The sequence below is a fragment of the Ylistrum balloti genome, unplaced genomic scaffold, assembly GCF_031769215.1.
Source record: "Ylistrum balloti isolate Yb309-2 unplaced genomic scaffold, AGI_CSIRO_Ybal_v1 Utg369640, whole genome shotgun sequence".
Lineage (NCBI taxonomy): Eukaryota > Metazoa > Mollusca > Bivalvia > Pectinida > Pectinidae > Ylistrum > Ylistrum balloti.
In genome coordinates this window covers 327,581-351,478 of record NW_026781901.1, presented here as the reverse complement: position 1 = coordinate 351,478, position 23,898 = coordinate 327,581, and the positions used below count along the sequence as shown (strand labels likewise).

Here is a 23,898-nt window from a genome sequence, read left to right as displayed (position 1 = left end):
CAAGATTTACACTGCGAGTGTCAGCACGAAGCAGAAAACGCTTTCTCTTCTGGAACACATGTATGTCATATTATCCTTTTAAAATTTTGAGGAGTCTGCATGAGTATATTTCCTTCAGCAACAGTCATATTTATATTATTATTTCTATTGGATTTGAGTTATTTTTAATTTGTTATTGTAATCGTGTCTAGGTTATCTCAGCAGTTTCAAAGGGCAGTTTTACTTTCCATTTAAAAGAATTCATGATGTGCATCTATATATAGATATATATATTGAAACCCTATGCAACATTACATTATCAGTCTCGTAAGCCAATTCAGACAGGATATCTCATGTGATGTATATGTACAAACAGGTTATCTTATCTTATAACGTATTATATTTCTTGAGTTTGACTTTGAAATCATTTGCCTTGTGCGGTATTTTTTTTATTAACGGGATATGCATTTAAATTAGAACCACGTATAAAATATACTAATCCAAAAATAGCGATTAATCATCAACTTATTTTCACTATAATCATTCATTTAAAATAAATATACCATTTTGTGGAAGATATGGAATCTTCTTAGAAAGTCATTAGCTTTTATTTGTCCTAGTATACTTTTTCAGTAAATTTGCACGTGGAAAAGTTTTTCCCAAGTTTTTCTACGACCAACGGCACGTTCATATTTTGTATTCCTCCGCGCGCTGAGCGGAAGAAAGTGATTCGGCCTGAAATGGTGTCGTTGATCAAGGCGATGTTTACATCTACGTTTAATATTTTTTCCTGATCTAGGAAATTATAGAAATATTGCCGGTTTGTGACGAATAGTAAGAAAAGAGTTTCAAGATGTCACGGTGTGATTTAGATGCCATACAGTTGCAACTGAAGACTGCAATTCAAAGTCACCAGGTTGGTTATGTGATGAATGTTGTAAACTTTCTGTGTTGTGTGTCAAACGGGGAACTTTAGGACTTCAAAATTAAAGTTCTTTACATAATCAGAAATATCTGTGAAAAATTAATTATATTCTTTAAAGTTTATATAATTAAGTTTACGTTTGCTTAATTTGGTTACGATTAGAATTATTTACGCTATTTTTTACTAATTTTTCTCCGACCTTTGGTGTGATCCACTTGAGTGAATGGGCCTTCCGTAGGAAAACACAGCAACACGAATCCCTGTGTGAGTGATGTCACTGTAAAAATTACTCGTCTTTGTAGAGTAATGTCAGATGATTGCCCTTGTCCATTTAACGTTGAAAGTGATGTTTTATCCACATCTGATCTGTTGCATTTTTATTACAGTTTCTAGTGACGAAGATGAAATCGGACCCACAGGTAAGCTGCATAGTTCCTTTTACTGACTGACTGAAGGCATTTTCACTGGCACCATTGTTTCCCGTACGCGATGTAGATATTGATTTTTCTTGTGGAAGTTTTCTTTGCTAGACCTACACTCCTGGCAGCCGACTAGAGAAACCATGTCGCTTTTATTGTAATTATTTTCTTGCAGAATGCTGATCTTAGAAAACAACTTCATGATTTGCAGAGAGAAATCACAGTTTTGAGTGAGAAACAGGTGAGTTTTATTAAATCTTCCAGTTATTGATTATTTTTTTACTTTTTGTCTGCATCATTTGCATCTCTTTCCTGCAGCTAGATGTAAAATTGTAAATAACATTTTCTTGTAGGGATTCTTATGCCCTTTTAAAGCATTTTTTTAAAAATGTAATTAAAAAAAATGTTTCATTCAAAATTAAGTATGTCAGTAATTTGAGCTTGTTTCTAAAAGTCTCAGCATCAAGTCTCTTTTTGTCAATTAAAATGTTTCATATTATCTTATTTTGAGAAAAATAGAAATTAAGGGATTTGGAAACTTATTTTCAGAAATGAATTGCAAATGATTGGAATATTTTTTATAAGATATTGGTTTCTGTTAGTGATATGACCTTATCAGCCCCAAAAGTTTTAAAGATTTTGTTTCTGCAATTGTCAGTCAATGATGTCACAAATCAAAGGACAGTGTGGCTTTTACTCCACTGGAATTTTTTTGTTCTAGTCCTAAGAGTTCAGGTGTTTTATCTGTCTCGAGAGTTTTAATAGGTAATATAACCCCAGTATTGATGCTGGATGTGAAAAATGATGATCAATCCCAAATACTTCAGTAGTTATTTTCTGTTTCCAAAATTTCTGGGTACATTTTTTGAAAACTCCATTAATTCTTGATAGTCTATTGGAGAATATTTACATGACTCAAGGTTAACTTCCTGGCCATTTTCGTTTATTTGATTTGATCTTGAACTGTTTTCAAAAATTTAGACATTAAATAACATAGAACATGTTATGATTTTTTTTTTTTTTGGTAATTTTCACATCTTGAAAAAAAAAACCTGAAAAGTGTTTTGATGAAGATTCCATAGTGTCAGTCATGTCTGTTGTTGATTACACTACACCTCTTGTATACCAGTGGACAAGCACAGTTCTGTACACTACTTACCCATCTCACTGTGATGACAACTACCGCTGTAAATTGATAAATATCGAACTTAAAGAATTTTGAATAAACTCCTAAAAAATGTATACTTGTAATTCATTTGAGATGTAATACAACATATGATTAGTAAATACAAATAACCTATGAAAGTTAACCAACAAGGGATAGGTATCTTGTCCAAGGACGCAACTACGCAACAGTAACTGGTTTGTTTCTCTGCCTCCTGAGAAACACAAACTGTAATGAGTAAGGTGCAGTGTATTACACACCTCTAGGCTAACGCTTGCCTTCAATGATGATTTTAAGCAAAAGACAGAAATTTTTCTTCAGCAATTAAGAATTTTATGTTGCAATAAATCTTGCATGTAGTTTTAAGTTCTTCAAGCATGTTCTTGTGTGTGTATAGAAATACATTTTCTTTACCAATTTCAGGAACATGCTTTAATTATATCTTCTGGTAGGACTTCTATAATTAGTTTGAAAAAGTGAACACTAGTGTTTTGACTTGAACATTTTTAAATTTGACGAATTTAAGAAATGAATGCTAATTTATGATTAAGCTCTCTATAGGCAATTTCATCAAGAAGGTATACATAGTGCAAGAAACTGATATTGCAAGACAAGTCTACAGTTATATTTTTACATTTTCTAAGATGATGATGGTGATGAAAAAGGTATTTTCTTCGCACATTCCATTTGAAAAGGTGCAGTTTCTGATATAAGATGAATGCAATTTCTGAAAATATTAAGACACACATGGGAAAATTACTGTTACTGATATTTCAGTTTCGGATTAGCCATGGATATGTGCATTTGTGATGGCATAAATAAAATGCTTTGAAATCTAATGTAACATCATAATGTTATGGTATCCTTGATATTGAAAAACAGAAAGGTAAACCCATTCCATTAGGTGACAAGCTATCAGTAGGAAACTACAGATAAGTAGGTTTCATTTTGGTGTTTGAAAAATTACTCTGTGTCATACAATTTTAATTACATACATGATTGAGTCCTTGCTTACGACTAAACAACTATGGCAACCTGAATTTATGGACTGCTTGGACCTGCTAATCTATAAATGATCCCTTATGTAAGCTTGCTATTTAAGGAAAACATAACCAATAAGTTTTTTGGGTTGGACTGGTGACATTACGGAAATGGTTCATTTCAAGTAGTTGATTGAAACTGCCAAGTACTTAAACTTGCATGGTTGTTTTGAGAGCGAAAACGGTTTTTACATACATTGCAAATCGGGGGAAAATGATTTTGGCAAATAAAAAAAACAAATTTGTTAATGACAGAGATGTAAATGGGTAATTAGAAAGTCCAGCACTGTACATCAGATCTTTATCTTGGGTTACATATATACAAGCCAACACTGTATAGACTGAACTATTGTGACCCTGACCTCAAATGAACCAGACACATAATGAAAAAGACTGAAACAACAGAGTGACCCCAGGAGGTGGATAAAATTTCACTTTATTTAAATGTTCTTGGCATATTGAATCCTTAATTAAGATGAAATTTTTGCACATGAAAGGCTGAAGTGGTCTGGACAAATAAGAACATGATGGGAACACCACCATATGACAAAAAAAAACAACAAAAATAGCTCTTTATGCTGGTGTCATCAGGATTAGAAATGTTAAGTCAATAAAAGCACCAGTACAGAGGAAGTAAATATGAACAAATTTGTTAAACTAATGCTAGATATTAATTGACATTAATTACAAGGCATATATTGACCTTTTGGGGGAAAATTGTATCAATTCACAAAAACTTACCATATTGTCCATCATGTAGAATAATGGTAATCTGCTTGGATTTTACAGCTGTGAAAGCTTTATAGAAGAATAAATTATATGTTGCAGATATAACAGATTTAAAAGGAAATATTGGTGCCCATCATCAGCCATAAGTTAATATCAAATTATATTATATACTAATGGGAACTGAATGTTCAAAGATGGTCAGAGGTAAAATTCTGACCAGTGCCTCATTCAGGATAGTCATCATCTTAAAAGTCATATTATCTATACTTCTCCATATGGAGGGAAAAGTCATTTTCAGACAGGGCTCAAAATATTGAGTCATGATAGTCCACAAATGGTCCTAATGTGATTTAAAACATTGAGTCATGATAGTCCACAAATGGTCTTAATTTTGACTTCAATATTGAGTCGTGGTAGTCCACAAATGGTCCTAAGTGTGACTTATAATATTGAGATGTGGTAGTCCACAAATGGTCCTAAGTGAGACTTACAATATTGAGTCATGGTTGTTCACAAATGGTCCTAAGTGAGACTTACAATATTGAGTCATGGTTGTTCACAAATGGTCCTAAGTGAGACTTACAATATTGAGTCATGGTTGTTCACAACTAGTCCTAAGTGAGACTTACAATATTGAGTCATGGTTGTTCACAACTGGTCCTAAGTGAGACTTACAATATTGAGTCATGGTTGTTCACAAACGGTCCTAAGTGTGACTTACAATATTGAGTCATGGTTGTTCACAAACGGTCCTAAGTGAGACTTACAATATTGAGTCATGGTTGTTCACAAACGGTCCTAAGTGAGACTTACAATATTGAGTCATGGTTGTTCACAAATGGTCCTAAGTGTGACTTACAATATTGAGTCATGGTTGTTCACAAATGGTCCTAAGTGTGACTTACAATATTGAGTCATGGTTGTTCACAAATGGTCCTAAGTGTGACTTACAATATTGAGTCATGGTTGTTCACAAATGGTCCTAAGTGTGACTTACAATATTGAGTCATGGTTGTTCACAAATGGTCCTAAGTGTGACTTACAATATTGAGTCATAATAGTTCACAAATGGTCCTAAGTGTGACTTACAATATTGAGTCATGGTAGTCTACAAATGGTCCTAAGTGTGACTTAATATTGAGTTGTGGTAGTCCGGAAATGGTCCTTAGCGTGACTTACAATATAGAGATGTGATAGTCCACACTTAAGATGGCAGTCATCAGTTGAGTGCCCTCTTGAAGATCTTGTTATTTTCACTTTTCCTTGATATAAACTTGTATCAAAACAAGACATTGCAACAGAAATTGTTTTGAAGCTAGTAGAACCCAAGTTCTGCAAGGAATTCATTTTAATATGTACACAATATACATGTATAATTATTGATGATAATTTCTTATGAGCATCACAGGTATATTTTGTGAACAAATTGTTCAACTACATCTGGCTTAAATTACAGATAAATAAGTAGAGTACTAGGTTCACTATTGAGATATTTATATATACGATAGCCTGTGACCAAAATTTATAATGCAGTAATCATATGGAAAAAAACAGTATGATATGCAATGTTATGGTACACAGGTTTCCTGTAAACTGCAACTAAAAATACATGCATTAGTGTATGCATGTAAAAGCTATTAGATTGTGTAACTCCTGAAAAATGTATGTATGTATGTAGTAGACGACTGGTTCTTGCCTTACAAAATCAATGTGAAATGGTCAAGAAACCCATCCAGATACTGCATATATTCTTATCATAACATGTTTCTGTGCTTGAACCAAAATATATTTGATTTGAAATAAGAAATAGACAGCAGTAATATATTTCACGTACAGATTCAATGGTGTACTGATAATGAAACTTGACATGGATTTATAAAATGGGATAACATACAGCATCAGACAAGCAACATGCTGTCGCACACAAAAACCAAAACTGGAAAATAGCTGTTTAGTGAAGGAAGGGAATCTATTGATAAGGAAATTGGTAAATCTACAGGATGACAGTGACAGTCACACATTCCAGTTAGGTGGAAGGTGCCAGAGGAGATGATGATGATGATGATGATGAGGAATTTTCTAGAGGGAAAATCAACACACAAAGTAAAACACATATGTAAGATTTAATACTGCACTATAGGTAATTTTATAGTATTATTGGAGGTGTACCTTTTTAAAATATTGCTTAAACTCTACTTTTACTTCAGCCCTTGTCTGAAACTCAACCCGTTTCTCATCAATATTTCAGTCAGAGGTTGACAGTGTAGGTCATACAATAGGTTATTCTGGTCAGACTATATTACAATATGTCACTTCTGTCAATTACTTGCGGATTTTGTTTTCTTTAATATCTAAATCCTATAAATAAATATTAAATTTATGATTTGGTTTTGTTCCATTAGATTTCAATTCCTAAATAAGCTAAAACTTTAACGAAAAAAATGTCTTTCTTGTAGACTACTGGAGTTGGAACCAATATTCTGCCTTATAGAATATTACATAATGAATTCATGAATCCTCTTTTCTTGCTTTTATATATTTAAACATAATGTAAAATCAATGATTTTGTTTAATTATCTGGTCTTTGTAAGAGAGTGATTTGCTTGATACTACTTGTATCAAAATTTAATCGCATACATAAGTATGCATGTATATATAATATACAAGAGAAATTGATATTTTGATGATTGAATTAATCACTTTATTTCATGTAGATACCAGAGACAATTCTGTCCAACTTATTTGTAATGATCTTGTGTAGTTAAGGGTGTTAAAATGTGGAACAACAATTTTTATAGAAGGCTAGAGATCTTTCTGATCAGTACATGTTGGGAAGGGCCGTAACTTTTGCCTTATTTTTACTGTGAAATAAAGTTGTGTTTTCCACTGTAAAATTAAAGTTGTGAATTTGTATGGAGTGGAAATTTTATCGGGCACTCCTTTGTGTGTATACTAACAGTATGTCACACCAAACACCTGTTCAGTTACAAAAGGTCAGCTGATGATGACGAGGTGAACACAAACAGATCCAATACCTGCTTTTGTTATGATCAGCGAGTGCCATTATTGAAAATCACTGGATGTGACGGCTCCAACTACCTGTGATATATATTATCCCTGGGTTTGTGATGACAGATGGGTCGTCACTGGTCAGACTGCCAGGGCTAACGTGGTGTGCTTTGTTAATTATTCTTTCCTAGCTACTGGAGAATACAGGTTATACCAAAGGCCAGAGTTTCTGTGTATTTATATACATATTAGCATTTCAGATATCAACACCATTTTGATCTATCAATTATTCAGGGAAAACTTCGGTTTAAAATGACAATTCATCTCCTATATGTTAAACAAAGGCAATCATCATCATACCTGGAATTGTACAGAAATAGACCATGAACATTGACATTTGTCATTTTTACACTGCTTACTCTTTAAGAAGGAAACTGAGTGAGGAAGTTATATATAATGGATTAAAAGTAACCAGCTGGCTTTCAGTTAATGTTATTCAGAAGTTGAAGAATATGTCTTGTGGTTGTTTGAATTGATAGAAATAGTAAAAAAAAAAGCTATGTTCAGTTCATTTCTGCAGATGTTGCTTAAAAAAAAATGAATATAAGTTATCAGACTGTAAAGATTTCAGTATATCATTTAATTGACTAGTGATTATGTAAATCAAGTGCTTGGGGCACTGTAATTAGTCTGTCCACTCCAAATATTCGTTAGTTTCTCTACTCGTGAGCGGGGGAGGGGTGGGGTGGGGGGCAGTAATTTTCCTCTCAGTCCGTCCCCTGTGAGGCTGTGAAAGATTGTCAGCATTCTGGTAGATTCATTCCATAAGGAATTCTCATCAAACTTCACACACTTAATAAGGATCAGAACATCTTGGACAACGATGAGTTTCAGGGTTGTTTGGTCATGGTCACTGATACTGCTCTTAGAAAGTTTATATATTATTAAATTGTAAAGCTTGTGGTGGCTTGTTAGCCTTATGATAAAAAAAAAAAAAATCATCAAGTACTATTTCAATGCCCTGTGATAAGCCCACCCCAAACTTTAAGTAAGAGCTTCAAGGTAATGTGTAACTGTTGGTCCCCTGGGCTTACAGCATGATAAATATGATGTGTAACAAATTGGATTAAAATTTAATGAAAGAAAGTTACATAAGGTGATAATTACGTCTATACGGATGTTGTGATACATATGAATTGTAATGTTTAATGATCATTAAAGTGGACTTCAATAGCTTAGTCAGTAAAGGATTGGACTATACAACCTCAAGTGAGATTCAAAGTGTACAGTTTAACACTCCACAGGGATCTCTAGCCATGACAGTTTTTGGTCTCTCTGTTGTTTTTCAGAAAACTGCGAAACAGAGTGGTCTGTGTTGTTATTGTTGTGTCCTTGGGCGAGACACTCTACCCACATTCTTCTTCATGGCATGCATTGAGTCAGATAAAAATTCATGGAAAAGAGCAGTAATTTGGTGAATCTTTAAAAAGATTCCTTGGAATAAGTATTAAAAAAAACAAGAGATGAGATTCCTGAATCTTATTCAGGGGAGCTGTGAAATACTAATATTGTAATGTTATTTTTGTGACACTTTTTTTATTGGAAAAAGAAAGATGGAAAAATCAGTCATTGCTCTGTATATGTGCTTCATTTCTTAAAGACAATAAACAAAGGAAAGTTGGAGATTTTGTGGCGGAGGAATAATTGGATGTAATAGAAGTTATAATTTGTAATGGGATGTCTTCTTGATGATACATGGCTATAGAATGACCCATACTTACATGGCAACTCGGGTTTAGAATGGTGCTGTTCCATTAAAAATCAATAAATCTAAAAATAGACAAACCAGTGTGTTTGTATGCTGTATTGAATCAGCCAGAGGAATTAGTCGAGAATCTCAATACATCCCAGCATCATTCTGGAAAGCAGGCACCTTACTGAGTTTTTATTGTAAATCTGTAATTTATTAGAAATACGATAAGAGTCTGTGTCTTCACTGGGTTATCAGTTATCAATATGGCCACAGTTGTATGTGCAACTGTTCATGTTGTCATTGGTGTTTTTCTGCATACTGATTTCTACTATTTATTATAAAATATTTTGTTGTTGAGCTGCCCTATATATTAGGACCTGTTGTATACTCATTGTTTCTAACACTTACACCAAACCTGTCAGAGGCTGGTGATGGAATGCTATCCAAGGATGTGGAATACAGAATTAAGAATTGTCAACTTAAGTCTGATATATGCAAAAAAAACAAAACAAAAAAAAAAAAAACACATTGACTTTGGTGTATCACTGTGGCCTCCCAATGTTGTGTATACAAATTAAGTTTTAGTTGGCTGTTTTTTTGACAGATGGGTGTCAGTTACTATTGCTAAATTACAGCAGCAGAGTTTTTTTTTAATGTTATTTAATGTTTTGTCCACAGAAAGTCATTGTTCAGAATCTAAGAAAGGAACTTGTCACCAGGCAGCAGTCCACACCAATAGCACCTCCTGTCTCTAAGTCTGAGGCTGATGTTCAGTCATGTGTGTCTACACGACTGCAACCAATACAGGTAATCAACTCTGACCAACTACAATTTACAACAGTTCTGTATAAAACTGATTTTTGGTCATATGTGTCTATGCAACTACAGCCAATAAGGTAATCTATATTCCGACCAATCGCCATTCACATCAGCCCAGTGTCTTAACATGATGTTTGGTCATGTGTGTCAACGCGACTACAGCCAATACAGATATTGTCCTCCGACCAATCACGATTCACAACAGCCCTGTCTCTAAACCTGATGTGTGGTCATGTGTGTCTACGCAATTACAGCCAATACAAGTGATCTGTCCTCTGACCAATCACAATTCACAACAGCCCTGTGTCTTGACCTGATGTTTGGTCATGTGTGTCTACGCGATTACAGCCAATACAAGTGATCTGTCCTCCGACCAGTCACGATTCACAACAGCCCGGTGTCTTACCCTGATGTTTGGACATGTGTGTCTACGCGACTACAACCAATACAGATAATTTGTCCTCCGACCAATCACAATTCACATTAGCCCAGTCTCTAAACCTGACGATTGGTTATGTGTTTTCAGTTCACACTTGCCCCTGTTATTTAAACCTGATGTCTGTCATGTGTGTGTTCATGACATAAATATCAAGCATACATTTAAGACATTGCAGGTTAAATAACAAACATTTAATTGTTATTCATTTAACTTAATATACTGGTATCATAATGTGTAAAATTAGTTAACAACTGAAGATTGTGTTTTTGACAGCCAAAGCCACCAACTGTACAGGTCAGTGCAGTTGTTACCCCAGTCAGCATACCAACAAACCTGGTGAAAAAGGAGGAAGTGTGTCCAGTGAAGCGAGAAGATTCATGTCCGGTCAAACTCGAGGGAGACAATACCACACCCAACCAATCTACCAATCAGAACTCACCGTCTCCTAGGTCAACTTCTCCACCAATCAGAGTACCACAGTATCCTCTACACCGACCGTCAATCATTCCCCAGGTATACATTATCAGAAAACCAGTATATTCTCTACACTGACCGTCAATTCTTCCCTAGGTATAAAATCTCAGACAACCCACCATATCCTTTACACTGACAATCAAATCTTCCCCAGGAATAATTCTTGACAACCACAGTAGCCTTTATACTGACTGTCAGTTCTTTCGCAGGTTTAAATTTGTGGAAAACCTCAGTATCCTTGACACTGACTGTCAATTCTTCCCCAGGTATAAATTCTTGGAAAACCTCAGTATCCTCGACACTGACTGTCAATTCTTCCCCAGGTATAAATTCTTGGAAAACCTCAGTATCCTCGACACTGACTGTCAATTCTTCCCCAGGTATAAATTCTTGGAAAACCTCAGTATCCTTGACACTGACTGTCAATTCTTCCCCAGGTATAAATTCTTGGAAAACCTCAGTATCCTCGACACTGACTGTCAATTCTTCCCCAGGTATAAATTACTGGACAACCTCAGTATCCTCGACACTGACTGTCAATTCTTCCCCAGGTATAAATTACTGGACAACCTCAGTATCCTCGACACTGACTGTCAATTCTTCCCCAGGTATCAATTACTGGAAAACCTCAGTATCCTCGACACTGACTGTCAGGGGTAAGAATTGTCTGAAAATTTATACCTGGAGAATTTATTCTCGGACAACCTCTGTATCCTACACTGACCCCCAGGTATAAATCCTGTCAGATATTCTCGGCATCCTCTACACTGACTGTTCTTCCCCAGGTTCAATATGGCTGGGTTTTTTTCGCAGCTACTGATGTGACATGACTGGTGTGTTATGTATGTATGATATATTGGTGCTTTCTATGATTGTAGGGTAAACCTGTGAGCAATAAGGGCTTGTCCTTTTCCTCATCACTTTCTCGACGGCCTTCAGACTCTGACCTACGTGACATTCGAAAAACAGTAGAGAAGAAACAGATTTCACCGGAGGAAAAAGAGGTACAATCATGTTTATGACATGTAAATTGAGAGATAGAGGTGGGTTTGTTCTACGAAGCCTCAACATCATATCCATTAAATTTATAGATCAGTACTGCAGTTTTCTGGATGGAAATTAGGGGATATTGATAGCTGTTTATTCTTGTTGTATCTTTTCTTTGTCATTTTTGTTAGTCTCTCAATTTCAATTGGTATAATGTATAAACTCTTTTGTTATATCGGACAGTTCTTTTCTGATAATCTTAAAGTTTTAGACTAATGTTATTTGACCTTATTGAGGCTTGGGTATAAAAATCATGCCATATGCCTGATGTTGCTTTACTGAGTCATTTCTGTAATACTGAAATGTTTATTTCAATAAAGTGAATAAAAAAACATCCTGACTTCTTACCTACCACAATATATTTTATTGACCTTAGCATGACTTTTCAAAAAACAAAAATTGTCTTAAATCACCATGTCATCCCACATTTCAACTCCTTCAGCTATAAACAAAGGTGACTGACATATAAAGGCCTTTGTTGTCATTAAGGAAAGTAACCAAATAAATCTTATTAATACTCCAATGTAGTATTAATATGTATCATGTCTTTAATTTCCAGAAACTAGCTTACATGGCTGTTTTAGAACTGGTGACTCAGGAGACATTAAAAGGTTAGTCTATTTGTAAAGATCATTATCATTAGTAAATGTTTTCTACTGATTTTAGTTATAACATCCACAGATTTCACCTTTTTCTCAGAAAAAGTCTTCAAGATCTTTTAATATTTGATGAAGAAACAATTAGAAGGGAGATAACTCTTCATTCTTAAACATTCTTAGTAGTTAATCTATCTTCTGGATAATTTAAACAAGCATTTAAAAATTGTAAAGTTATGGTAAGCCAGAAAATATATTTTGTTCAGTTTAGCATTCTAAAACTTTGGATTTTTATCATAGTTTGTGGGGGTAAAGACTTTAAATTCTTATAATCCATTGCCTGATCAGAATAAATTATTGATAATAAAGATATTAATGGAAAGACAACTGTTGGAGAGATATCATTCTGACTTGTATATCTCCACTGTATGATATAATTTCTGTAATCTTATACCAACAGACATCATTAATCCTTGTTAATATTAACAGAAATGCAGAGCAGAAAACACGAACGGAAAAGAAGAACCACAGCCAACCCAATGTACAATTTTGAACCGGAAATACATGTAAGTGATCTTGACTGGGTCGTTGATTTGACCAAACTTAATTATGCTTATTTTGCAGGTGCTTGTAAAATATTTTTCTGATGTGATTTCTCTTCATGTGTAGAGGAGCGTTTCACAAATAATGAACTAGAATCATACAGATCTGAAAATAAGTATAGATCTGGTCTTTATCCCAAGCCTGTCAATAATTTAACAAAATTCTGGTTAATCTTATTACAGCGAAGAAGACCAACATCACTGGTATTAAATAACTTACCAGGAATGAAACGACCACGAGGTAAGCACATTCTACCAGCTTTCAACACCTTAAATTTCAGTTGAAATCTATTTTACAGTATGATTTTTGAATTTTCATGACAAATAATAAAACTTTGTCTAGTTCCGTGATGTCGTGTGATTCTGAATTATGTATACAAAATGGAACAGTGTATAGTACTCTAGAAATATAGGATTAGGTGGCTAAGTGTATAAACATATTTTATCCCTTGTGTACATTATTAAGGAACACAGCCTATTAGGGGAAATGTGCACTATTTTGGCCCTAAAACTGTAATGATAGCTTTTGATAAACACCAATTCCAGTGGATATATTTTGCATAGGAACTTTACTGATAAATAAACTAAGCCAACAAATTGTTGATGTTGTTAGTCGTATGTAAATCTGTGTAGTTTTTGCTCTTCCTTGATTGTGAATGATGTTCCTGTTAAGCAATACCACCAACTATCAGGTATATAACAAAAAGTTATGTTGTTTGGTTCTCAGGCAGACCACCAAAGCATGCTAGGTCACCAAGCAACAGCCATCCTGGAACACCAGACAGTAACGACAGTGGAGGTGGCTTCAGAAACGGCATGTTCAAAAACGGGTTTGAGGTCAGTATGTCATTGAAGTGCTATTGTATCACTTTATGATAGCTGGTAATGGTCAAGTGTGTTGCCAAATCCTTTGATAATCTAAATGCATGGTTATTTGGAATTTCACCATGATCAAATCAAAACACTTGTTTATCAAGAGTGTTTTTATTCAATAGCTTTGCTTTCTGGGCTGTTTTTATATTAAGAAATTCCAGATGTTTGTGAGAACTTTGTTGAGGTCTGGTCAGTCAGGACAATTCTTGTTGCGTTTAGTAAATAGTTCCCTGTGATGAATTTCAGGACGTACATGAGGATCTGTGTGCGGTGTGTGGTCAGTCTGGCCAACTTTTGTTATGTGACACCTGTAGTAAGGTGTATCATCTCCAGTGCCTTGACCCACCTCTCCCCTGTGTCCCTGATGGACGCTGGAGCTGTCCTAAATGTCAGGTAGGCTTTGATTATCTATCATGTAATTATGCAATTGTCGAAAGGGTGAAGAAGGTTTTGATCATTGGTCATTTAATAATATGTCCTGTTATATTAAAGTTTTGACTGTCAGTCATTTGTGAACCTAGCTGTCAGAATGGTCAAATTAGTAGTGATTGGTGATTAGTTTTCTGTAGAACATAGTTGACTCTGCCAAAGAAGGAGTGGAGTAGAAATTTAGAATGTTATCTCAGAGAGGTCTATATAAATGCTTGATAAATTTTGACATATCAACTGGATTGTTTAAGCTGTGAACACCTCTGTATGATTTAAATTTGCAAATGAGACCCATGCTATTCAAGGTAAATGATTCTATTGTATAAACTCTTAATATTTGTCCAAATAATGGACTTATTCCATGGATTTACATACTAGAAATATTCCACAAATCCAATTTCAGAGTAAATTGTAATAACTATATTTGATACAATGGTGCCTACTTAAAGTAACAATTACATTAATGTGCATACTACAGACTAGGAATTTCCATGATATAAACAAGCATCAAAACATTAGTAGGATGGTTCAACTTCATTTTTGCCTACCTCTAAAACCATATACACTGAAAGAAAGAAGTGAAAGAGTTGATGTAATAAATAACTGTCGTGCTTCCCAACCTCTCATTGGTAAAGTATAAGTGGCTCATATGTACAGGCAGTTCCTAAGTCACATATATTCTTGACAAATTTTAGATGTTTGATTTTCCTTGATTATCTGTATATGATGAGTTACTATGAAAGTCTCAATCCCTGAATTCCTGAATACATGTTGTAGGCTTCAGGACGGTCAAATGCCTGGACGTCAGAAACTTTAGCCATGGTACATTCCTTTATTGCAAACAAAGCTGGTAAGTCACCTGTCAGTCTCCAGTTCAGTACTCTTAACACTCTGGAATTACTTCCCTTTGTGTAAGTTTCCATGGTGTTACAGTTGGGTTGTCTCCCTTAGGAAATCACATCAAAATGGTTTTTGATCTAAGTGCCATTTACAGATATTGGAAAGAGGGATAATGGGAAAAGTTATATAGTGATTATCAGGTATTATTTGTGTCTCATAACTTGTTGGAATGAAACTTTATAACAGGGCTGGTTTTCAGAATATTGAGAGTAAATTAATATATTTGAATGAGGAAAATGTCTGCATTGATATTGTGAAAAAATTCGGAAAAACGTTTTGTGGCATATGATCAGGTAATCAGTGCTTAGCTAATCCTGCAGAGCATTAATTACACAAATCTTTAAACTTCTGATTAACATTACAGCTAAGGAAGAAGAGAGGAAAAAATTACATAAGAAGAGTTTGGAGCTAAATAATGAAGTGGTCTTGTTGGAATCCAAAAAAAAACAGCTTGGAGAGGCATTAATTGTAAGTAACGAATGGGTCAGAATGGATATAGGGTGCATCCAAAGTTTTATGGTATTGTTTCGCTGTGATGAAGACATGAAAGTAAAACCTTCATTGGTATCTGTCCTTAACCAATTGTAAAATTTTTATTTAAAGATGTTTCTCTGGCAGTACAAGAACTAGAGCAACCAAGTTAATTTAGTTTATAATTAGATCTTGGAGTGAATTCAACTCAAATCCAGAAAAAATGTGAAAGATTTTACTTACTGTAATCCATTTTTTGAGTGGAAAACATGGAAATTTGGTGGATTTTGAAAATCAGAAAGAATCCTTGATAAATATTCAAACTTATTTGAAATTATGTTCACACCATCCATAAAGAAAGTTATTCAATATATTATAACAAATTTTTGGGTCATTGGGAAGGATTCATTTTTGTTTTTGGATACTTAATTGTGTTCAAGAGGGGTGACGAAACATTCTGAGACTGAGAGGAGGGATATCATTTTTCAGCAGGGAAATATAACTGTTATTGGGTAACTTCTTGTGTCATTATTTAAGAAAATAAGTTTTGAAATTCTGATAAGGGTGGAGAGAAAAAAGAAACCTGTTGTAAAATATGATCCAGGGTTTTACAAGTTTACCATTCATACCTAAAACCCTTTATGCCTCTTGAATTGAAGTTCTTTTAAAGTGTCTCTTCTTATTGACCTCTTCTTGTCTAACATGTGCTGGTTTTTTTCCTGTACCGTCCTAACATTTATCCCAGTGGTAATGATTATTTATGATATAGTGTTGTTTTTGTTCTTCCAGCAACAACGACAGAAACATGAGGAATTGATGGAAACTAATCGCCACAACCAACAGTCAGTGGAAAATTATAAAAACTTCATCAAAGTTATACAGAGCTCATAGCAGAGTGTGTCTTATGGGTCAGATTACACCGACCATTATACTGACCAGTGACTACAGAAGTCTGATTATAATGGTCATTGGGCAGTACAAGACACTTTATAGTAGTAATTTCATCCATTCAGCATGAAAGTTGGTCACAACTTAGACAATACTGAGAGATATAACGGTGGAGAGAAACGGTGTGGAAGATTCCTGTGATTAGTTAATTTTTCTCATGGTAACTGACCATTGATTTTCTAAGAACCTGGTGCTTATCAACAATCTTGGTGAATGGTCAGAAAACACCTCACCTGTTACCTTGATGTGACCTTCATGTTCAACTCATCTGTAATGTAGATACAGCTCACTCGTGACTTTGATATTAAGCTCACTTGTGACCTAACAACAGCTCACTCGTGATCTAGATGTACTGCTCACTCCTAGACTTTGCCCTGTATGGATTTGATGGTGCTGACTGTTGAACTTGCCCTGTTAAGATTGGGTTTTCTTTTAGATGCTAGTCTGTGTGAAGTTGACACCACAACTCATTTGTGGTGTATGCTTTAGATATTTGAGTGATAATTTGACAAGGTTGAATGGAATAAAATGGGACCAATATCTTGATTTTCATTAGAATTAAATATACTAAGATACACTCAGACAGCTGTAGATGTTCCTCTGGATACATATTCAGGAAATAACACAAACTATATTTTATTTATTTATCTGTATTCAGTGGTTTTATGGCGTGGAGGAGTAAATATATGTGTCCGACATCTTCAGTTTCACAAATCCATCCACCCATTTTGAAACTTATAAGGACATTTTCATGTTTTGGTAGACCTCTGTTGTGGAGAGTAACTTCCAAGCTATCTGCCTTGTAAAGTGTCTTGTAAACCAGGCTGTGTAGGTTTGATGAATATAAGGTGAATGACCAAACACATGTGTAGGTCTCGACATGTGTGTGTCAAAGGGCCAAACACATGTAGGTCTGATGTACATATGTTTGAAATACCAAACACATGGTGTGATGCATGAGTGTGTTTCAAGGGCCAAAAACATATAGGTCTTACATGTGTGTCAAGAATTAAAAATGTCTGATGCATGTGTGTACAGATTTAAAAATGTCGGTCTGATGTATGAATGGATGTGAAGGTCTGAGGTATGTATGTGTAAATGGTCCAGTACATGTATGTGTGTGTTAAGGGTCAACATGTGTTGTATGATGTAAGATAATACTATGTATGTATATAATGTCTATAGTGGATCTAACAATAATAATCACAAAGATTATACACACAGGTTTTGTTGCTGTTATTTTTGATCAGAGATACAGGTCTCAGATTTGATACTGACGTACATGGTCACTTTACAGAGATACCAACCACTCTGATTTAAGTGGAGAATCTCCAGGTTTGGGTCTCAAATTCCGCCCTGATATTATATATATTGTTTCTGTGCTTTTTGACAATTAGAAAAAAAAAATTACAGCGCACAATTTGCCTTCAAGTACAAATCTATAAACCAAGGAGGGCACAGCCACATGCTTATTGGTACATTTGGAATCATTTAGTGTGTTTTATTTTTACATCGTGTATGGTTTATCTCCTGTTTGGGGTATTTCAGAACAGAAAGAGAGACAAATTCAACTCAAAAATAGAAACGGACAGATATCTGTGCTACGATATTGATTAAGTTTCAGACATGGTCAAAACTCTTAGTTTAATACAAACTTTGTTATATATTGATTCTTCCTAATATTTTTTGCATCTGTTACATGAAGGAGCATATATTACATGTTATGTGCAATAAAACAAATGTGAGATAAATGTTTGATAAAATGTAAATAAAAACAAACCAGACACTGGTTATACATAACTAATTGTGACCTCTATGTGGTCAAAGTCAAATGAATTGGTTGAATATGAAGACTCAAAAATTGCTTTTTTAAGCCTAAATAGTGATATTTTCCTGTCTTGACTTGAGTGTTTCAGAAAAATGGATTGACATAATAGAATTTCCTGTCACTGCTTCGTGTCTCACACTATTTTGTAAACTGGTTATTTATGAATTGTCAAAATTGCGGCAACAAAAATGAACTTAACCTCATTATTTTGAAGCTTGAAATAGATAATGAGAAAACAATAATGATTATCAGAAATAAAATAATGCTGAATGGAATTTGTCAGAATAAATTAAGCTATTTACTATGCAGTAAAACCACTTATAACGAGACTGAAATGATTTCTTTACTTTCTAGAAGATTTTACTTCTGTTAATATTGTATTGTAATTATGAATGCTTTGTGAATATTTCCACATGTAGACAAATACATTGTCATGACGTGAAAGTTTTCTACACATCATGTTCATATGTTGAGGTAAAAAATGAATTCTGTATCATTGACATGATCATTTGTTGTTGTCCTGTGTAGTGTATCAAATCACTTGGTACTAAAATGACTTCTGGCACTCCTGTCCATGTGCTTAGACAACTTGAAACCCTGCATATCAATGTTTTGTTATTGTGTTTTATTTATTACAGATGTCTGTTTTCTTGGATTGTGAAAAATTTGGGTTCTGTTGTCTGTAGGTGGTGTACAGATGTCTGTTTTCTCAGATTGTGAAGAAAGTTAGGGTTCATGTGTCTGTTACAGGAGGTATGTTTCAGAGTTATACATCTATATGAAATGTTTGATATTGTATATGCTAGTCTTTATATTACAGGATTTGCACATCCATGTGTGACGATAGGTATCTCCGAAAGCACTGGGGAAACAATTTGATACAGAAAATTGTCCTTTTTCAAATGACATCTTTATAGGATTTATCATTTGGACTATTCATTTGATGTTCTAAAATGTAAAGTTTTCAGTGGAATGCTAGCTTTGTGTTTAGGCTTCCAGTTAAAAAAATTGTGTATTGTATTACTTTTTAAATTTTTTAAAAATATTTTTAAATAAGCTTGTTTCCTGATTTACAAAATTCAGTACTTTTGTTTTTCTCTTCTTTCTTTCTTTCTCTTGAAGTTTGAATTTTGTTAGTAAATTTTATGTATGTGTCACAAAAGTACGATGTGCAACTTGTAAAGTAGACTGGAAATGGATTTGAGGTGATAAATGTTACTATTTATAGATAAGAAGTCTGCTCTCTGAAGCTTGTCATTGTCCTGTCATTGGGTTATCATTCATATTGATAGAATTTATGATATTGACATTTCAGTCATACAGGGATTGATGGAGTAAGAGATCTGTTTACTTTGTGTACTCTGTAAACATCTGTCACTTGGGTTAACGACAGAAAATCTTTTGTAAATATACCAGTAACATATTTCCAGGAAAGAAATGTTTATTACAAATATTATTTGTATATTGAATTCATTTTTTACTGGCAATATTTACCAGCCTTATTTGTATAGGTACATTGTGTGTATGAATTGAGTGCTGGATGTGAATTGTAGAGAGAAAGATCGTTGTATAAGGGAGGTAATCGTCTTTTACTCAACAGCAGAAACCAAGGACTAAGAAATAAAAGTTTAAATGCTAATAAAAAGTTCTGTTGTAATTTTCTTCAATTTTATAACAAAATCTTTGAAATTTATTTTCACACCATTTGCTGGAAAATTAAACTCATTGATAATAAGGTTGCTGCAGCCATGGTTACACAAGATGAAACCTATGGATGCTGGCTATGTAACAACGCCTCAATATTCTCGGCGGAAGGGCGACCTATCTACCTCGCCCTTGAATACATTCAAAGAAACAAAGTAATTAGTGCTATTATCCATTCAGACTCTCTTCCTTACTATATCCTGAACTTGCCTTTAACTTTGGTATTGCTTTTTGCTGGGTTCCTGGTCACATGGGAATACCAGGCAATGAAATAGCAGATCGTGCCGCGAAGGCAGCTTTATCGCTACCACCTGTTTTTTTTAAAACTTCATTTTACCGATTTTAAACCATTTATTAAATTTTAAAAGCTCAGTGGCAGGAGGAATGGAATACATATACCAATAACAAATTGCACTTTGTGAAACCTGTTGTCGGTGAATGGTTTCCAGGATATAGATACAACCACTGAGACGAAGTTGTCCTTGCCCGTCTTCAGATGGGTCATACATACCTTACACATTCATATATGTTGAAAGGTGAAGACAATCCTCGGTACATGGGATGTGATGAGTCATTCACTGTCAAACATTTTTATTGGACTGCATTGACCTGTCTACTCCAGAATATTTTTATCATAAAATTACGTCATAAAACCCTTTTTGAAACTTGAAATTTGTAAAATTCTACATTACCTGAAAGATGTTGGTCTATATAATAGACTATGACATACCATTTTAATCTTTTGTGTTAATATACCCATTTAAGATTTTTAGCATTTGTCTTTTACCTTTTGGTTTGTTTAATGTTATTTCCACACTGTGTTTTACCAGTTGATGGCCTTAATGACCTTTTATGTGTTGACGGACCGTTAAAAATGTTATAATAATAATAATTGTTCATTTAAGTTTAGTTAAATGGAAAATGTATTTTGCAGTACAGAAAAAAAGATACTTTTACAATATGCATTTAAGTTATTTAAAATAGAAGGCACCAAAATTTACCAGAATGAAGTCTACTCCTGGCAACAGGGGCATTTCCAAGTTGTAGCGGTATTTTGTATGGATCCAAACTGTTATTCAGTGTGAAAAGGTCAGCATAGAAAAGAAAACTCTTCATTTGAAAAGTGACTGATAGATCTTGCTTGAACTTTCTTGTTGTGTTTCTATAATTCCATCACATCTAAAAGTGTTTAGTAAGGATCAGCATAGAAAATATTTACCATTATATGAAAACACTTCATTTGAAAAGTGACTGATAGATTTTGCTTGCACTTTCTTGTTGTGTTTCTAAAATTCCATCACATCTAATAGTGTTTAGTAAGGATCTTGGATATTAGTTTGAATTAAACATTAAAGTTTTGCCTGCAAATTGATTTCCTTTGTCACAATTTCACAATAATTTCTACGACAATATTCAGTTTCACTAATCAAACAGCAACAAACAACAGAAGTATGGTTTTTAAAACTTTTTATAACGGAGTAGGTTCAATAGCAGACCTTAGTGTCAAAACAGTATAATCTGGGACATAAACAGTGTCCAAACACATGTAAATTTTATACTACAATGTCACATATCTTACCCTTTTCTTATTTCATCTATTATAATTTGTAGCACAACTTTTTGATAAATTCCTATTTGCAACATTAATGATAATTATTAAAAATATAACATAAAACTGAATTTAAAAAATGATATTTCAGTGATGAAATACTTATTGTCTAAAAACAACAATTGTACAGTGTTTTTAAAACAGAATTTCCTTGACATACTTTAATGTTAACAATGATATCAAGGCCTACAGAAATAATTGTTGCAATATCTAATTGAATGACTTCTTCACTTAAAAGTGTAAAAACCTGTCACTTTGAATTTAAAAATACAAGTACATAATTCAAAATATTTTGTCTCATAGATGTGGAGGAATTTTTTGAGTGTGGAATGTGACATCATTCTTCAGTCACATAATTTACTTGTTAATGATTAAATGTATAATTCATGTTAGTAATTAAGTGTATCATTCATGGTTTTTTTCATTAATTCACACTATTATAAGTGTTCAAACCCCTCAATCAATATTACAAAAGCCCAATAGTCCAGAGTTAAGACAAGTCCATAAATATTTAAAGAAAAAATAACCTAGGAATTAAGCAAACTATTGTATTACAAATCCATGCTCATGTTCATTATATCAGTACTGCAAGTTAAGCATACAATTTATCAGCCCATGTTTGTACAAGTTATATAAAAAAGAAAAGAAAATGTAAATGAAACCCCATGTCCTGTTCTAAGTCATTGTTAGTTTTTATATAGACTCAAGGGCATGTTTAAAGCATGAATACTGAATTCTTCTAGTATTATGTATCAACACAAATATTAATGGCTGTTATATAACATATTTGCTTTGTGGGCAAAACAAGTTTGTGTGTTGTTCTGGTTCATGAAAACATTCTTCTAGGATGACAATGAAAGACGGAAAAAAAAAAAAAAAAAGGAAAACAAACTTAATTGCATAAAGTTTCACAACTTCGGCATGAAAACAAATATGTCAGCATTTAGAAAATAACATATTGCACCTGACATCGGGTTTAAACAACTTGGGTTTGAATCTAAGATTGCTCATATAAAATATAACATACTTACACAAGTTAAGAACAACATTGTTGGCAACATTCAAGTGTATAATCACATCATAAATCATCTAGCTTTAAAACAAAGCTACTTTACGCACTCAGTCTCTCCCTTACTTGTAGCTGCATAATACATAATCATACCTAAAGTTGTAAAAGTGTGTCGTAAATCAGCAACACAGTTATACTAAAGACTACAAAGCCCACGGGAGTCTTAGTATCTTGGATTTTGTGTGTTTTTTTTTTGTTGCATTCAATATCGACAAAGAATTTTTGAAACTCTTTGGAGTTAAAGTTTATAAAAATTTATTTGTTCAAACTGAGTTTCTAAATTTGATAATAATGTGCATACTGATGCAAGAGTTTGATGAGACCAGTTAAGAGGAAGTTGCATCTTAAGTATTCTTATTTATTTATACTATTTTTTCAGAGTACAGTACATGTACATAAATGACACCCATCAGTTGAATGTAATAAGGTGAACAGTTTTTTGGCAATGTTTGACAAGACCTTTAGGTTAAAGGGATTAGATTCAAAATACTATTTTGTGAGATAGTTCAAGGAATTGTAATGAAAAGATTTTTGACAAAGTTTAACCAATGTGTCTAGAAGATTGAGTTGCAAAGATTTTTGACAGGTTGACGATTAAAATCAAATCACTGCATTTAACAGTTTTTTGCCAAGTATCTGGAGCAGTTTGAAGGTTTTAGTTTGATTATCATCTTGTTTACAGCCTATGGCATTTTGAGAGGAGTTTCCTTGTAACCGGTGGCTATGTTGCTGAATACCATACCAGAGGCCTGTCACATGCCATTCAAAGCAATTATGGTAAAAGTCTTGCATATGAACACAACCACATCAGCACAGACAAATCTGTTTCTTAGCTTCCTTAACAAGACAAACCATGGGGAGTTGGGAGCAGTGAACTACACACCTCAGGTAATGAAAGCACCCAAAAAATTTGAAGGGATCAGGTTTTGAAAAATATGAAGTATGAGAAAGTAAAAGAACACATTTTTTAAAAAATTTGATAAATACACTATTTAAGAAATAAATTTTCATTCTAGTATAAAATCTCAACTAAAATACTTAAAGTTAAGCCTAATTTTTTCAGCAGTCACT

At 33.8% G+C, this 23,898-nt stretch overlaps 1 protein-coding gene across 1 annotated transcript; it reads left to right on the top strand.

The window, feature by feature from the left end:
- The first annotated feature begins 747 nt into the window (after nucleotides 1-747).
- Nucleotides 748-19,507, top strand: LOC132553847 (PHD finger protein 21A-like). The gene is made up of 14 exons (XM_060218133.1): nucleotides 748-895; nucleotides 1,291-1,323; nucleotides 1,499-1,564; nucleotides 9,698-9,826; nucleotides 10,551-10,790; nucleotides 11,630-11,755; nucleotides 12,358-12,409; nucleotides 12,884-12,960; nucleotides 13,180-13,237; nucleotides 13,724-13,833; nucleotides 14,116-14,262; nucleotides 15,076-15,148; nucleotides 15,563-15,666; nucleotides 16,459-19,507. Exons 1-14 carry the CDS (start codon nucleotides 833-835, stop codon nucleotides 16,558-16,560), a joined length of 1,380 nt encoding a protein of 459 aa, XP_060074116.1. The 5' UTR covers nucleotides 748-832; the 3' UTR covers nucleotides 16,561-19,507.
- Nucleotides 19,508-23,898: the final 4,391 nt, after the last annotated feature.

Excerpts from the sequence above, each read along its gene's own strand:
- LOC132553847 (XM_060218133.1), top strand. The coding sequence starts at position 833 with ATGTCACGGTGTGATTTAGATGCCATACAGTTGCAACTGAAGACTGCA. Across the intron at positions 11,756-12,357 it reads TTTCACCGGAGGAAAAAGAG|AAACTAGCTTACATGGCTGT; the intron begins GTACAATCATGT and ends TTTAATTTCCAG. Across the intron at positions 12,961-13,179 it reads ATTTTGAACCGGAAATACAT|CGAAGAAGACCAACATCACT; the intron begins GTAAGTGATCTT and ends ATCTTATTACAG.